General features: G+C 50.1%; 1 protein-coding gene across 13 annotated transcripts in view; it reads right to left on the bottom strand.

Moving 5' to 3' along the window:
- Positions 1–16,375, bottom strand: part of LOC119979506 — a 72,836-nt gene that overhangs the window by 10,491 nt on the left and 45,970 nt on the right. For 12 of the 13 annotated variants that reach the window (XR_005463746.1, XM_038821822.1, XM_038821820.1 and 9 more), the window contains 5 exons: positions 11,960–12,168; positions 5,675–5,819; positions 4,549–4,801; positions 1,367–1,484; positions 98–242 (listed from right to left, as the gene is read on the bottom strand). Coding sequence is in view for 11 of the 13 variants with exons in the window: in XM_038821822.1 (XP_038677750.1) it covers positions 98–242; positions 1,367–1,484; positions 4,549–4,801; positions 5,675–5,819; positions 11,960–12,168 (870 nt within the window). In the remaining 2 variants the exon portion in view is untranslated. The remainder of the gene's footprint in view (positions 1–97; positions 243–1,366; positions 1,485–4,548; positions 4,802–5,674; positions 5,820–11,959; positions 12,169–16,375) is intronic. The other variant, XR_005463747.1, reaches the window with a different exon arrangement.

The raw sequence follows: 16,375 nt of genomic DNA, 5'->3' as shown, positions 1-16,375 counted from the left end.
ATGGGTAAGGAAATAGAAAGCCAAACAACAGCAATATTTGCTTATAACAGCTACAAATGGTGTGGGAGCACAGGGATTATTGTGGTCCAGTCTTTACCTGCGGAGCAGTGTTAGATGGTAGAATTTCACGACCTCTTTCTGTTTCCGATATAATGCCACCATCTGATGAAACGCAGCCTGCATCACCCTCTGCTGAGCTGCAGATATCATCAACCTGAGCTGCGCATCAACAGTTTTTCGCTCTGAAAAGGTAATAAACTTGAGTCTAGCCCATCTGTCAGAACTGCTCAATTTCAGTAATGGGCCAGTCCTCTTCCACAATCCCAGACACCTTTCTGGTATAAATGTGCTTGGATAAGATTTTTGTTTATATTCGTTCATGGAACAAAGGTGTCACTGGCTAGGCCAACATTTCTTGCCCATCCCTAATTGCCCTTAAGAAGGTGGTAATGTGCTGCTATCTTGAACCGCACCAGTTGTTGTTATAACATCCACAGTGCTGTTAGGAAGAGAATTCCAGGATTTTGACCCAGTGACAGTGCAGGAGTGACAATACAGTTCCAAGTCAGGATGGTGTGTGATTTGGAGGGTAACTTGCAGTGGTGGTGTGAAAAGTATGGGAACCATAGTAATGCACGTGGATTATATTTAGCAGAGTTGCAAAATGTGGATTAGTAGGGGAATGAATTGAAGGCCACTGAAATTTGAAAGTAAAATTATTGCCACTGTTAAAAAAGGTTTTTCAAAAATATTTGAACTAACCTACAAGGTTAGCACACACCGCACACTCAAGACAGGACTAAACCCCAGTGGTTCTCAATTTGATCTTGCTCATCAAAGCTTAGAGGAAATACTCCAGGGGTCAGAGCAAGTGAGCATTGGAGAGTGGGCAACGCTTGAGATTTCATAGGAAATCACATTCACTTCATTGAAAACTTTTCATTAAAACTTTTTCTACCTTATTATTTCAAGATGTCTGATTCACAGGCACACACGCATAGATAATGGTGGTTGTTGAAACAACACGCAAAATATGTGCAGCTCTCTGGGATCGGGTGAGGAAAGAGAGAGCATCATACGTGCACAGTCTGTACATAAGAAAAATAATGGTGTGTACTGAAACACGCTCAATAAATGGTGAATGAAGCTGTGAATATTGGCAGTGCCGTTGGCAGGAAATATTTTCAAGTCTGGATTTCCCATATCACTTTGACACAACCTCACAGTATTGTTGTGTGTTTTTGTATGGGAACAGAGCAACTTCTCTAATAGTTTACTAAATTTCAGAGCAGCTTTCCATCATAGCCCTGGACTGACCACCTCAAAAGCAGCTTATAATTTTACCAAGGATTTCTGGCATTCTCACCTTTCACCAAGTTGGCCCAAGCGTTAAGCAGCAGCCTCAGTCTCCTCTCTTCAATGTTAACAGCAAACTGATAGGATAGCTGGAATAACCTGACCGTCTCCTTCCAACTTCTGAAGAACTATTAACAAATCCACATTCAAACAATAATAGTGTTCAAATAAAAATTACACTAAATAATAGTCATAGGACCAATGAAAGCAAACATCACTGTTTGCAAAAATCTTGGTTTTATCAGATATCATCCTAGGTTGGCAGAGGGAAATCAGCCACTCCTTTTCTTTTATAAATTTTGAGTACCCATTCATTTTTTCCAATTAAGGGGCAATTGAGCGTGACCAATTCACCTACCATGCACGTCTTTGGGTTGTGCGGGCGAAACCCATGCAAACACGGGGAGAATGTGAAAATTCCTCACAGACAGTGACCCAGAACAGGGATCGAACCTGGGACCTCGGCGCCGTGAGGCAGCAATGCTAACCACTGCGACACCGTGCCGCCCTAGAAATCAGCCACTCCAGATTGCTGAATCCAGCTAGAAAATGCATGTGTGCAGGTGGCACCGTGACACAGTGGTTAGCACTGCTGTCACAAGGCGCCGAGGACCCGGGTTTGATCCTGGACCCGGGTCACTGTCCATGTAGAGGTTGCATGGGTCTCACCCCACAAACTAAAGATGTTCAGGATAGGTGGATTGGCCATGTTGATTTGCCCTGTAATTGGAAAATTAAAAAAAAAAGAAAATGCATGAGTGGCTACAAAGTGAGGTTGATCGGATCATCTCGATGGTTAAACAGCCTTCTAGTTTTCACTCCTGAGACTGACCCATGGAGAATGATCACTTGGTGAGGTAGTGGAGACACTGGGCGAAATTCTCCGCCCCACACGACGGGTGGGAGAATAGCGGGAGGGCCTTCCCGACATTTTTGCCGCCCTCCCGCTATTCTCCCCCCCACCCCCCGCCCCGCCGAAGTCCAGACCCGAATCGCTGCCGCCGTTTTTTTACGGCCGGCAGCGATTCTCAGCTGTTAGATGGGCCGAAGTCCCAGCCCTTTACGCCGTTTTTACGAACGGCAAACACACCTGGTCTTGCCGTTCGTAAAAACGGCGTGACTAACTCGCTATTAATAACCATGGCACCGGTACGGCCGTGCCAAGGGTGCCATGGGCCCGCGATTGGTGCCCACCGATCGCGGGCAGCGGGCCCGATGCCCGCGCACTACTTGTCCTTCCGCCGCCCCGCAGTATCCATTCGCGGGGCGGCTGAGGGGCAACCCGGCCCGCGCATGCGCGGGTTTCGCGCAAAAACGCGACGTCACCCGCGCATGCGCGGGTTGGAGTCTTCCAAACTGCACATGCGCGGCTGACGTCATATGACGCGTCAGCCGGCGCTAACTCCGGCAAGCGGGCTTAACGATTTTCGTCTTGCCGGAGCCTACGGCGTCGGGCTGCTAGCCCCGACCGGGGACCAGAATCGGTCCCCGGTCGGGAAGGGGCGCGCTGCCGTAAAACCCGCCCGGGTTTTACGCCAGCTTTACGATTTCTCCCGTTTTGGGAGAATCGCGCCCACTATTTCTCATGGAACCGCACCCAGCAAGAGTAAGTACCATCAGAAGAGAAGAAAAAACTAGTGAGATTACAAAGTGGAAATGAATTGTGGCAGGACAAGTCCCTTTATTTCCTTTTCTTCCAATTGAATGTATTTGATGGGTGTTTTAAAATGAGTTGTACTCCTCAGGTCCTTCAAGTATGGGAGCGAAGGTATGCTGCTCTTGTGTGGCCTTTTGCCAGTGCTGTCCCTGTTGGCTTGTTCCCAATGTTGCTCTTGTGTGGCCTTTTGCCAGTGCTGTCCCTGTTGGCTTGTTCCCAATGTTGCTCTTGTGTGGCCTTTTGCCAGTGCTGTCCCTGTTGGCTTGTTCCCAATGTTGTCATTGTGTGACCTGCAGATAATGCTATCACACAACAGCCTGTCTTGCAATTCAATCATGAATCACCGGCAAATAGCAGCTGTTCACCAACTTTAGTATTCAACACCAATACTGACAACTTCAACAGAGGACCTATGTAAATACTGACTTTAACTTATTTTAAACAGTAATGTTTTTAAAACTTTGTTTTGTGTGAGGGAGGGGAAAGGAAGGAATGTAAGGGAAATGTAGATGGGCTTCAGCATTTCTGATCAGCTTACTGCTGAAACCTTTCACCTTGGCAGCAGAGTTGTACACGTGGCACCTGATGGACGTGGAGCCAACATCGACGGCCAGAATTTATGTGTCACTTTGCCGAACACCATTTCTGACAGAACCCATAACTGGCATGGGGCTGGGGACATTTCTCTGACCCACAAGGAGGAGAGAGGAAGGTAGACGGTGGGGGAGAAGTGAGGTGAAGACTTCAGTGGAGAGGAGAGGAGGGTGCTCTGGAGCAACATCAAATACTGCAATAGGGGAGGAAGGAAGGAGTTTGTGTTCAATCTGGGGTGCTCCAACGTACGGAGGTGTTGTGGCTTTGGAGGGCATCCAGTGATGTTTCATCAGGACAATCTTTGGGAAGGTGAATGGAGGTCAGATCAAGCTCTTTAAAGTAATATGAATTGACAGGCTAGATGAAGAAGGATTTTTCTCTCCGGTAAAATTTGATATGGGAGCAGAATCCTATAAATCAGCATAAACTGGTTAAAAGTGGAGCAGAAAAATGTCTTCATGCAAAGATCTGGAGGGATGTCAAATGTCTTAGGAGGCTATGAATGAAAATTCAATTGAGGTGTTTAAAGGAGATATCATTATTTGAGCAGTGATTGTGCAGAAGGATTGCAGAAAGAATTGGGAATGGGATCAGAGATAGAGCTGGTTTGGCTCTCAGGCAGATGAATAATTGTCCAAATCATGTTTCTATGAAAGTTCAAATTGTGCCTTGAATGATGGGACTACAGAACCAGAGGAGAATGTTTACCCCGTGAAGCCAATTTGTTGTAACCCTGCACCATCCTATCTCTACTGAAAGGTCTCAAGAATAAGAACAGTAGAATACCTTTGAGCCTGGTCCACCATTCAGTGTCATGGCCCATCTTTTACCTGAGCAGCATCTTCCCGCACTATCCCATAGCAGGAGCTAGATGGTCTTTAGAAAGCAACCTGCTCTTCAGTTGAAATTACTTTTTAATAAAATAATGATAATTCACCTACTATTTGAGTAATGATTGTGTGTCGATGTCTGATAGCTCGGCCGAGTAACATTTTCTGTTTCCAACAATGGACAGCTCTCTGTGCTGTTTGAAGCTGTCTGTGATACTCTGAATAGCATCTGAGTTCACAGCAATACTTCCACCAGCTAAAAACTCTCCACAGTGTTTGTCGGGTCTGCCCGGTTTGAAATGCCCACAGGTTCTGCTTCCTCTCCTCGATCCGAAGGGTGACTAAGTACCAAGCCTGCAGATACCTGCAACGAGGAACATCAGATCAGAAGAAAGGACATTTCACAGGTGTCTTAGGAACTAAAGATTTACAGTTACCATCAAAACACTTCACCTTCCCAAGAAGAATTAAGTTATGAAATAGCAAACATGTGGAGGCCTAGAACTTCCTGCATAGCCCACGAGTCCGAGGGATCGCTCACTGAACTGGGCCTGAGCGCACAACTTTAATCTAAAGTGATTGAGCTTTTCCCCAGCTCAAGCCTCTTTGCTGCTGCATCCACATTAATGTGAGGTAGCAATTTACAGTTCAGGCACCTGCCCTTCGAGCCTTCATCGATTAACAGGACAGGTCTGTGCATCCAAAACCATTGCAACAAATGCTTCCCCCCACCTCCAGATATCCACTGTCTACTCCGTGGTGATCTACTGGTATCCCCTTAATCACCAACTACCACTTCTGGTGCAGAAAATAATTTACCCAAAATGCAGCTGCCCAACAACAGATCTGCTCCGGAAGCACAATGCAGCATGAAAGTAATGCAGCATCAGAGTACAGCCTGGCCCGCATGCCCCAATTCTACAAGTACTAACAGGCAATGGGAAATAATTTAGCTCCCAATCAGTAAATACAGAGTAACGGGCCTTAAGCTCACTAATTTTATCCAAACAGCACTAACTAGGGGCTGGTTTAGCTCACTCAGCTAAATCGCTGGCTTTTAAAGCAAACCAAGCAGGCCAGCAGCACGGTTCGATTCCCGTACCAGCCTCCCCGGACAGGCGCCGGAATGTGACGACTAGGGGCTTTTCACAGTAACTTCATTGAAGCCTACTCGTGACAATAAGTGATTTTCATTTCATTTCATTTTTCATTTCAACTCCCAATAATTGGGTCAAACCTGCGTTGCACCATCCCATCTGCCACTATCTTCATGTCTCTCTGCCTCTCTGCTTTCTGCTGCCAGTTGCTAAGGATCAAGAGCTTCACTTTCTGTTTCTTAACAGACTGGAAGTAAGCCTGGAGATCATAGAGTTGCCGTCTGTCTGGAGAAAACACAACATACAGAAGAAGAATGAATCACAAAGAGAACGGGAAATTATTCTTGATGAAAAGATTAAAACCATCAATTAATTTGCCTCTGATAATGCAAGGAACACTAATCACTTAAGGCTATTAGTTAATTGTTTGGTCTGGTGCTTACCGGTCAGGCCTTTTACAGAGGCCAAAACCTAAACCAAAGCAAAATAGGAGGTTTGTACAGCTAGAATGTGTGGGGGTCAGAGTGAGTAGAAACTAAGTGGAGAGTCTGGTGGGAGGGACTGAGTGAAGGGGCGAAGCAGAGATTCTATGCAGTGAGGGTGAGTGAAGATGCTCCATGGAGGGATTGAACACAAGACATAGGAGCAGAAGAAGGCCACTTCATGGGACGGGGGTTCAAGGGGGCTAGTATGGGTGGTCAGTGGATGCGCAGCAAGATGGCTGCCTTGCAGGCTGTGGTAATGGCGATCTGTGACTGGACTGTGTCTGTGACCGTCTCAGTCCCGTGGGGAGTCACCCTCGCCCTCAGCCTATCTCCCCCCAACCCCGAGTCAGTATCTGGCTCAGCAGCCCACGGTCACTCCTCTCCATGTTCTACCTCCTCTCTCTCTCTCCCTCAGCAGCCACCACGCCGGTTTCACGATTTTTGAAAGCACATGTGAACCGCACCGTCAGGAACTTGGCAGAGAACCGCGGAAGCCCCAGAGATTACCGGGTCGGGCCCGCTAATGACATGCAAACGGTGTTTACTGAACAATAAGTTCCATAACACATCGACGCTGCTGTCGAGGAGACGGAGAATCGCGATTTGGCGTCAAATCGGCATCTGCCACGATTTTAGCGTCGGAACCAATTCTCCACCCAATCGCAATTCCCGATGTCAGCTGACGGAGAATCGTGCCCCAAAAGTCTGTCTAAACCCCCCCGCCAACTCCCGTATTTTGGATTCTCCAACTGTCGGAAGCAATCTCTCAGCGTCCACCATGCCAAGCCCTTTCAGAATACTGTAGGTTTCAAACGACCTCACAATACAGAAACGCCTGTTGGCGGAAACGGAGATTGACTGCAGGCAGGCATTATAGCTCGCACTGTCCCTAGAAAAGGCAGCAAGTGGGGCGCAGGAACTACAGGGCACGCCAATGGAGGTAGATACCTGTGAGACGGACTACCACAACGGGTCCTGCTACCAGATAGCCGCTCTCAGGAAAAGCCTGAGGAATAGAGGGAAAAAGGAAAACCCCAGAACTGCCCCCAAGTCTGCCAGGACTAACTGGAGGCAGAGGGAAGTAACGGCTGAGGCTCCCCCAACAGAGAAGGACCGTTTCTGGCACCAGACAGAGTGGGGTAACAGCGACAGAAACCCTAGAAGGAGGTGGCAAAAGAGGAATAGCAGGTGGGGACACAGGGAAATACACAACCTAGACGCCCCATCCTCCTCCGAGGGGGAACAATTATATAATATTGCAACGAAGAAAGCAGAACCCATTAAGATTACCCCACGGATGAACGGGTGGCCGACAATAATGGAAATAGACACGGGTGCGGCCGTATCAGTATTGGGAGTGGCAGCATTTAGAAAAATCAAAGATGGACTCCAGCCACTAACCCTAACAAAAACATCGACGAAACTTAAAACCTACACAGGGGAACCCCTGGAAGTTCTAGGCATGACTCATGTACCCGTGGAATATGAGAAACAATTGCTCAGATTACCGTTGACGATAGTAGAGGGCTCCGGACCGAGCTTAATTGGACGAAACTGTCTGAAAGACCTCAAATTAGATTGGATGAAAATTTTCCACAGTAGAAGCGGGCAGTTGAGTGGAGTACTCCAAAAATACCCGGAGGTCTTCCAGGAAGGTTTGGGGGAAATCATAGGCACCAAAGCAACTTTGCACGTGGACCCAGAAGCCCTCCTGAAATTTTGTAAGGCCAGGCCGGTACCTTTTGCATTAAGGAAGAAAGTAGATGACGAAATAGAAAGGTTACGGCGCGACGGTATTATTAGACCAGTACAGTTCTCGGAATGGGCAGCGCCGGTGGTACCAATTTTGAAGCCAGAAGGCTCGATACGTCCCTGTGGAGATTTCAAACAGACAGTAAACAAATACGCACTGCTGGACAAATACCCAATCCCGAAAATAGACGACCTATATGGCAAATTGGCAGGTGGGCTTTTGTTCATGAAACTGGACATGAGCCACGCCTACCTGCAGTTAAAACTGGACAAGGACTCCCAGAAGTTCACTACGATCAACACCCTAAAGGGTCTTTTTCGTTATACTAGGCTACCTTTCGGAGTGTCGGAGTGTCATCAGCCTGCGCTATATTCCAGCGTACGATGGAAAATATTCTGCAGGGACTACCGCAGGTGACGATTTATTTGGACGATGTCTTAATCACGGGTAAGACAAACAGGGAACACTTAAGGAACCTGGAGGAAGTGCTCAGGCTTTTCGCAAAGGCAGGCGTGCGGCTAAAAAGGGAAAAATGTGTTTTTCTGGCCCCACAAGTGACGTACCTGGGATATAAAGTAGACGAGTCAGGCTTACACCCATTAGAAGACAGAGTATGGGCAATAAAAGAAGCCCCAGCTCCCACCACGGTCTAGGAGTTACGATCATTTCTAGGGTTGGTAACCTATTATGGAAAATTTATTGAAAATAGGGCGTCCATCCTAGAACCCCTCCACCAGCTACTAAAAAAGGGGCAAGAATGGAAATGGTCCACCCGCCAAAACCGAGCATTTAGGGACATTAAGGAACAGCCGTCATCCGAAAATGTCCTAGAGCATTATGACCCAAGGAAGGAGTTGGTGGTCACTTGTGATGCATCCCCCTACGGGGTAGGAGCCGTCTTAGCCCATAGAGGAAGGAATGGGTAAGAACGGCCAATAGCCTAGGCTTCGTGGACCTTGGCGATGGCTGAGAGGAAGTACGCCCAAATCGAGAAGGAAGGACTGGCGGTGATATTCGCAGTAAAAAAATTTCACCAGTATCTGTACGGGCGGAAATTCACCATAGTGACGGACCATAAGCCATTATTAGGGTTATTAAAAGAAGACAAGTCAATACCCCCGAATGCATCAGCTAGAATCCAACGCTGGGCGTTGCTACTGGCGGCATATAGATACGTTCTGGAGCACAGACCGGGAACGCGAGTAGCAAATGCAGATGCTTTGAGCAGACTTCCCCCCCTGGACACTCCGCCGCAAATACCAAAAGTAGAGGAGACAGTAATGACTCTAAATTTTTTGGACACCCTACCAGTAGACGCACAACATATTCGGTTGTGGACGCAAAAAGACCCAGTTTTAGCCAAGATGAAGCATTTACTGCTAACAGGGGAACTGGAAAGACCAGTGGAGCCCCAGATGCACCCATACTGGAGCAGAAGGGACCAAATAACCATAGAAGGCGGTATCCTATTATGGGGAGCCCAGGTAATAGTCCCAGCTCAGGGCTGTCAGGCAATCTTAACCGAGTTACATCACGGACACCCAGGGGTGTCTAAAATGAAGATACTAGCTCGAAGCTACGTTTGGTGGCCAGGTTTGGACACAGACATAGCAGCCTTGGTACGTCAGTGCCAGGAGTGCCAACAGGGGCAAAGAGTGCCACCAGTGGCGCCATTGCACCCGTGGGAATGGCCAGGCAGACCGTGGACCCGCCTGCATATTGACCATGCCGGCCCTTTCATGGGCTCAGTGTTTTTGGTGATAGTGGACGCCCACTCCAAATGGTTGGACGTCCACCGGGTAAACGTGGCAAGCACAGCATCGAAAATTGAAAAGCTCAGGGCCTCGCTTGCAACACATGGACTTCCGGAGGTATTGGTGTCAGACAACGGAACGGCATTCACAAGTGGGGAATTTAGAAAATTCCTGAAGGAAAACGGAGTCCGTCACATCAAAACGGCCCCTTATCATCCAGTGACCAACGGCCTGGCAGAGAGAGTGGTCCAGACACTTAAAGCGGGACTCAAGAAGCAGCCGGCAGCGTCAATGGACACATAGCTCTCCCGCTGGCTGTTTGATTACAGGACCACACCGCATTCCACAACGGGCATACCGCCAGCTGAACTCTTAATTGGAAGACGGCTGCGAACGAGGCTGAGTCTCCTTTTTCCAAATTTAACAGGGAAAGTGGCACAGTGGTTAGCATTTCTGCCTCACGGCGCCAAAGTCCCAGGATCAAAACCAGCCCTGGGTCACTGTCATGTGGAGTTTGCACATTCTCCCTGTGTTTGCATGGGTTTCGCCCCCACAGATGTGCAGAGTAGGTGGATTGGCCACGCTAAATTGCCCCTTAATTGGAAAAAAAATAATTGGGTACTCTAAATTTAAAAAAAAGAATCCGCCCAAGGTCAATGGACTTCTCCTTTGTCCGCGGCTCAATGGTGGCGTTCTTGCGGCGGAGTGGAAGAATCCAGCCCTCAGTTACGGGACTTTCAAATTACTTCGCTCATTTGGATATGCTCCAGTTGACGCAGGTAATACAGCAGATGATAACCAGTCTAACTACGTAACATTGCAGGTAATAATTGGTTTACCCAGATAATACTATAACGCAGTAGTACAGTGGTTAGCATAGTTGCTTCATAGCTCCAGGGTTACAGGTTCGATTACCGGCTTGGGTCACTGTCTGTGCGGAGTCTGCACGTTCTCCCCATGTCTGCGTGGGTTTCCTCCATGAGCTCCGGTTTCCACCCACAGTCCAAAGACGTGCAGGTTAGGTGGATTGCCCTTAGTGCCCAAAGGGATTGGGTGGGGTTGCTAGGTTACGGGTATGGGCTGGAGGTGTGGGCTTAAGTGGGGTGCTCTTTCCAGGGGTCGGTGCAGACTCGATGGGCCGAATGGCCTCCTTTTGCACTGTAAATTCTATGCCTATGTCTATATCTGGTCTGCCAAGTTAACACTGCAGACGTTAACAATCTGACCAGGTAAACTGCAGGTGATTGAAGATCTACTTGGTGTCCTTGAAATTTTGATACAACATTTGTTCATGTGTAAACACTAGTCCTGCCCTGGTACCTTCTAAACTAGTGATCTTCAAAGTCGGGAGCGCGCCCTGCGGGTGGGTCGTGGGCGTGTGTCGAGAGGGTCGTGGAGCCGTCCATCGCGGCGCTCCCGATTGCGCAAACCCGTGCGCAAGAAGCGCAGCAGCCAGCTGTTAACTACACCGGCTGCGAGCGGCCTTTTTACAACATAATTGTAAAAAGAGTTTTGCACATGCGCACCGATGAATAGTTGCGCACGTGCAGTGCGGTCGCATTTTTTTATGGTAAAAAGGCCGCTCGCAACCGGCATAGTTAAAAGCCGGCTGCTGCTCGCTCTGCCCGGTTCGGAAGTGCGCGCCTTTTCTGAACGAAACTAAGGTCGAGCCCCCCCCCTGGCGACTAGCATCATCAGACCCACCCGCAGAGATCCAGCGCATGGCCTCCACGTTGGAACTCGCCTGTATCTACAGCACGCTCATCCTGCACTGTAACTGAAGAGAAACCCAATGCCCTGATGAAAACAGCTGGTGTGACCATTGAGCCTTTCTGGCCTAGTCTGTTTGCCAAGGCATTGGCTAATATTGACGTCAATAGTCTGATCTGCAACGTTGGTGCTGGTAGCAGTGCCCCAGCTGCTGCAGCAGTTGCTGACGAAGAGAAAAAGGAAGAGAAGAAACAGGAAGAATCTGACAATGACATGGGCTTGGTCTCATTGATTAAACGTGCCGTGCAAAAACATTGTTACAATTTATAAAAAATAAATTTCTATTGAATATAAAAGCCGGCTGCTGAGGCTGAAGACTGCAAATTTGCACAATCGGAGGCATAGAATATTCTTTTTAACATTCTGTGTAATCTTCCTGCCTGAGGGAGGTAGTGAGCAGGTCACAGCCCCTGAACGTCGCCATCACGTGCTTTGGGCACGATTGCAATTCCTCCATTTTGTCAGCAGCAAACAAGGTAAGAGAAAATGGAGGGTCGCGAAGGTTGGTCGGTGTGGGTCGCGAAGGTCGGCCGGTGTGGGTCCCGAAGGTCGGCCGGTGTGGGTCCCGAAGGTCGGCCGGTGTGGGTCCCGAACATTGGCCAGTTTGTAAAAATGGGTCCCGGAAAAAAAGTTTGAAAAACACTGTTCTATACTGACACTCACTCCTTGTATATGTGTGCCACTGGGTCATGGCCTTCTGAATTTGCTGATGCAATATCTCTCTGCATCTTCTGTCAGCTTCCAGTTTTTGTAGTAAACGCATTTTCCAAAGGCTCAGCAGAACTCGGCACTGCCGGACAAAGGAAAACCTTTCAATCAACTCTCGGGTTCTGCAACGACCCTGCCTCCATTGGCTCCAACTCAGAAACGCTCTGCAGAAAGAAAATTACACATTGGTTCTTATTTATCGTAATCCTCCACATAGAAGTTATCAACAAAGAACCTGAAACTGTATCGGTACCTGAACCTGTTTACCTACAGCTCTGTCCCACTGGAACAAAGGAGGTTATGGGGCAACCTGATAGAGGTCTACAAAATTATGAGGGGCATAGACAGAGTGGATAGTCAGAGCTTTTTCCCCAGGGTAGAGAGGTCAATTACTAGGGGGTATAGGTTTCAGGTGCAAGGGGCAAGGTTTAGAGGAGATGTACGAGGTACGTTTTTTACACAGAGGGTAGTGGGTGCCTGAAACTCGCTGATGGAGGAGGTGGTGGAAGCAGGGATGATAGTAACGTTTAAGGGGCATCTTGACAAATACATAAATAGGATGGGAATAGAGGGATACGAACCCCGGAAGTGTAGAAGATTTTAGTTTAGACGGGCAGCATGGTTGGTGCAGGCTTGGAGGGCCGAAGGGCCTGTTCCTGTGCTGTACTTTTCTTTGTTCTTTGATGACAATAACACAAAAATACTGGGGCTATGTTCAGAGCACAATCCGTAATACTATAGTTCAACAAGTGTATTAAAAACAAAGGAACAAAAACGGGGGAAGGATTCCAAGATGGCGGCCGGCGGAGCACCAGAGGAGTGGAAGCAGTGGGCCCAGGAGCAGCAAGCTGCTCTCCTGCGCTGTTTTGCAGATTTCAAGGCTGAGGTGCTGAGCTCTCTGCAGGAAATGAATAAAAAGCTTTCGGAGATTCTGACGACCCAGGGTGCTGCCATCCAGGCGTTGGCCACTGAACAAGAGGAGGAGGCCGTGGTCCTCGTGAGTAAGGTGGAGGGGCATGAGGCACTCCACAAGAAGTGGCAAGACCGCTTAGAGGAGCTTGATCACCGCATGAGGCAGAAAAATCTGAGGATCTTGGGCCTTGCGGAGGGGCTGGAGGGGTCGGATCTGACAACCGACGTGGCCACGATGCTGAACTCGCTAGTGGGGGCAGGATCTTTCCATCTGCCCCTGGAGCTGGAGGGAGCCCACAGGGTACTGGCCAGGAGGCCTAAGGAGAATGAACCCCCGCGTGCGGTGCTGGTGAGGTTCCACCGGTTCAGTGATCGGGAGTGTGTGCTGCGCTGGGCCAAGAAGGTGAAGAGCAGCAATTGGGAGAATAGGGTAGTACGGATCTACCAGGATTGGAGTGCGGAGGTGGCTAAGCGGCGGTCCGGGTTCAATCGGACGAAAGAGGTGCTCTACAAGAAGAAGATAAAGTTTGGAATGTTGCAGCCTGCGCGCCTGTGGGTAACTTTTATTTGGACCGGCACTATTATTTTGATTCCCCGGAGGAGGCGTGGGCCTTCGTATGGGCGGAGAAACTGGACTCGAACTAGGGGTTCGGGGTTGCGGGGTCGGTTGTAATGCTTTATTGTTGGTTTCTGCTGTTGCGGTGTTCTCTTTTTCTGTACTTTTGTAATTTTGATATGGTTATTTATGGGGTGTTGTTCTGTAATGTTTTTTTTTGCTGTGGGGCATTGTTTGAGTTTTGTATCTTGCGGGGAGGGTTGGGGGGTTTGTTGTATTCTATATCGGGTTGGGGGTATGGAGTGGGGCTGGTATTTGGGAGCTGCGTCAGAAGGGTGTGGTGGGGCAGTGCGAAAGCACGGGCTTTCCTCTGGTTTCCCGCGTCACGGGGCTGGGGGGTGGAGATGATGGCGGGGGGGGCTTAACTGGTTCTTCCCCGCGCTGGAGCGGTGCCTGGAGGAGGGGCAGGATGGGGGATGATCCCACTTTGGGAGGGGTCGGGTTTTTGGCGGGGGTTTCCGGGGTCAGCAGAAGTTAGCTGACCCACGGAAGTACAATGGAGGACGGTTCGTGGCTAGGAGGGTTCCTAGCCTGGGGGGCGAGGGAGGGGGGGAAAGGGGAATACCGGGTTGCTGCTGGCAGGGTCAGGAAGGAGCTGGTGTGGGCCGGGGGAACAGAGGTGAGGTGTTGTCGCTGTGGGGACTGGGTCGGGAGAGGGGTGCTGGCCTGGGGCGGGCAGTCGACGGGCTATGGCTAGTCGACGGGGGAGGGGGCGGGACGCCCTCTGATCCGGTTGGTCACCTGGAATGCGAGAGGATTGAATGGGCCGGTGAAGCGGTCGAGGGTACTTGCTCAACTGAGGGGGCTAAAGGCAGATGTGGCAATGCTTCAGGAGACCCACCTGAAGGTGGCGGACCAGGTCCGTCTGAGGAAGGGGTGGGAGGGGCAGGTTTTCCACTCTGGGTTGGATGTGAAGAACCGGGGAGTGGCGATTCTGGTGGGGAAGAATGTGCCGTTTGAGGCATCTGAGGTGGTGGCGGATAAGGGGGATAGGTATGTTATGGTTAGGGGCAGGCTACATGGAGAGAAGGTGGCACTTGCTAGTGTGTATGCCCCAAATTGGGACGATGCGGGCTTTATGAGGCGTATGCTGGGACGGGTCCCGGATCTAGAGGCGGGAGGTCTGATTATGGGGGGGGACTTAAATACGGTGTTGGATCCTTCACTGGATCGGTCCAGTTCAAGGACGGGTAAGAGGCCGGCGGCAGCCAAGGTACTGAGAGGGTTTATGGACCAGATGGGAGGGGTGGATCCATGGAGGTTTGTGAGGCCGAGGGCACAGGAGTACTCTTTCTTCTCCCACGTACATAGGGTTTATTCTCGGATAGACTTCTTCGTGGTGAGTAGGGGACTGATTCCGAGAGTGGAGGAGGCCGAATATTCGGCCATTGCAATCTCCGACCACGCTCCGCATTGGATGGAGTTGGAGATGGGGGAGGTGCGGGACCACCATCCGGGCACACAGGGAGAGGAGCGAGAGGAGTGAGAGGGATAGACTGGTGGGGAAGATGCTGGAGGTAGATAGGAGGTACGCGGAGGCACCAGAGGAGGGACTGTTGGGGGAGAGGCGCAGCCTGCAGGCTAAATTTGATTTGCTGACCACTAGAAAGGCGGAGGCACAGTGGAGGAAGGCACAAGGGGCAGTGTACGAACATGGTGAAAAGGCGAGTAGAATGCTGGCTCATCAGCTCCGCAAGCGGGATGCGGCTTAGGAAATTGCTGGAGTGAGAGACAAGAGTGGGAATGTGGTGCGGAAGGGGGTAGAGGTGAATGAGGTCTTCAAGGACTTTTACGGGGAACTGTACCGGTCGGAGCCAACGGTGGAGAGGAGGGGAATGGAGAGGTTTCTCGACGGGCTATCTTTCCCGAAGGTGCAGGAGGAGCAAGTGGAGGGGTTGGGGGCGCCGATTGAGCTGGAGGAGCTAGTTAAGGGGATCGGGCAGATGCAGTCAGGGAAGGCGCCGGGGCCGGATGGGTTCCCGGTGGAATTTTATAAAAAGTTTGTGGACCTAGTGGGCCCCTTGCTGGTGCGGACACTTAATGAAGCGTGGGAAGGGGGGACTTTGCCCACGACAATGTCGCGGGCGCTGATTTCGTTAATCTTAAAGAGGGACAAGGACCCCCAGAAGTGTGGTTCATACGGGCCCATATCTCTCCTTAATGTGGATGCCAAGGTGCTGGCAAAAATCCTGGCCACCAGGATAAAGGACTGTGTGCCAGGGGTTGTACACGAGGATCAGACAGGTTTTGTGAAGGGAAGGCAGCTGAACACGAATGTGCGGAGATTGTTGAATGTCATCATGATGCCGGCGATTGAGGGGGAGGCTGAGATAGTGGTGGCGCTGGATGCGGAGAAGGCCTTCGATAGAGTGGAGTGGGGGTACTTATGGGAGGTGTTGGGGAGGTTTGGATTTGGTGATGGGTTTATTAGATGGGTGAGGCTGCTATATGAGGCCCCGATGGCGTGTGTGGCCACGAATGGGAGGAGGTCGGAGTACTTCCGGCTTTACTGAGGGACCAGGCAGGGTTGCCCCCTGTCCCCCTTGTTGTTTGCATTGGCAATCAAGCCGTTGGCGATGGCGTTGAGGGATTCAGGGAGGTGGAGAGGTTTGGTGCGAGGTGGGGAGGAACATAGGGTGTCGTTGTATTCCGATGACCTGTTACTGTATGTCGCGGACCCGGTGGGAGGGATGCCGGGGTTGATGGAGCTGCTAGCTGAGTTTAGGACCTTTTCAGGCTATAAACTAAATCTAGGCAAGAGTGAGGTGTTTGTGGTGCACCCTGGAGACCAGGAGGAAGGAATTGGTAGGCTCCCGCTTAGGAGGGCAGGGGAGAGTTTTAGG

Source organism: Scyliorhinus canicula, chromosome 16, assembly GCF_902713615.1.
Source record: "Scyliorhinus canicula chromosome 16, sScyCan1.1, whole genome shotgun sequence".
NCBI lineage: Eukaryota > Metazoa > Chordata > Chondrichthyes > Carcharhiniformes > Scyliorhinidae > Scyliorhinus > Scyliorhinus canicula.
The sequence above is the reverse complement of the archived record's forward strand: the minus strand, read 5'-3'. Positions and strand labels throughout refer to the sequence as shown.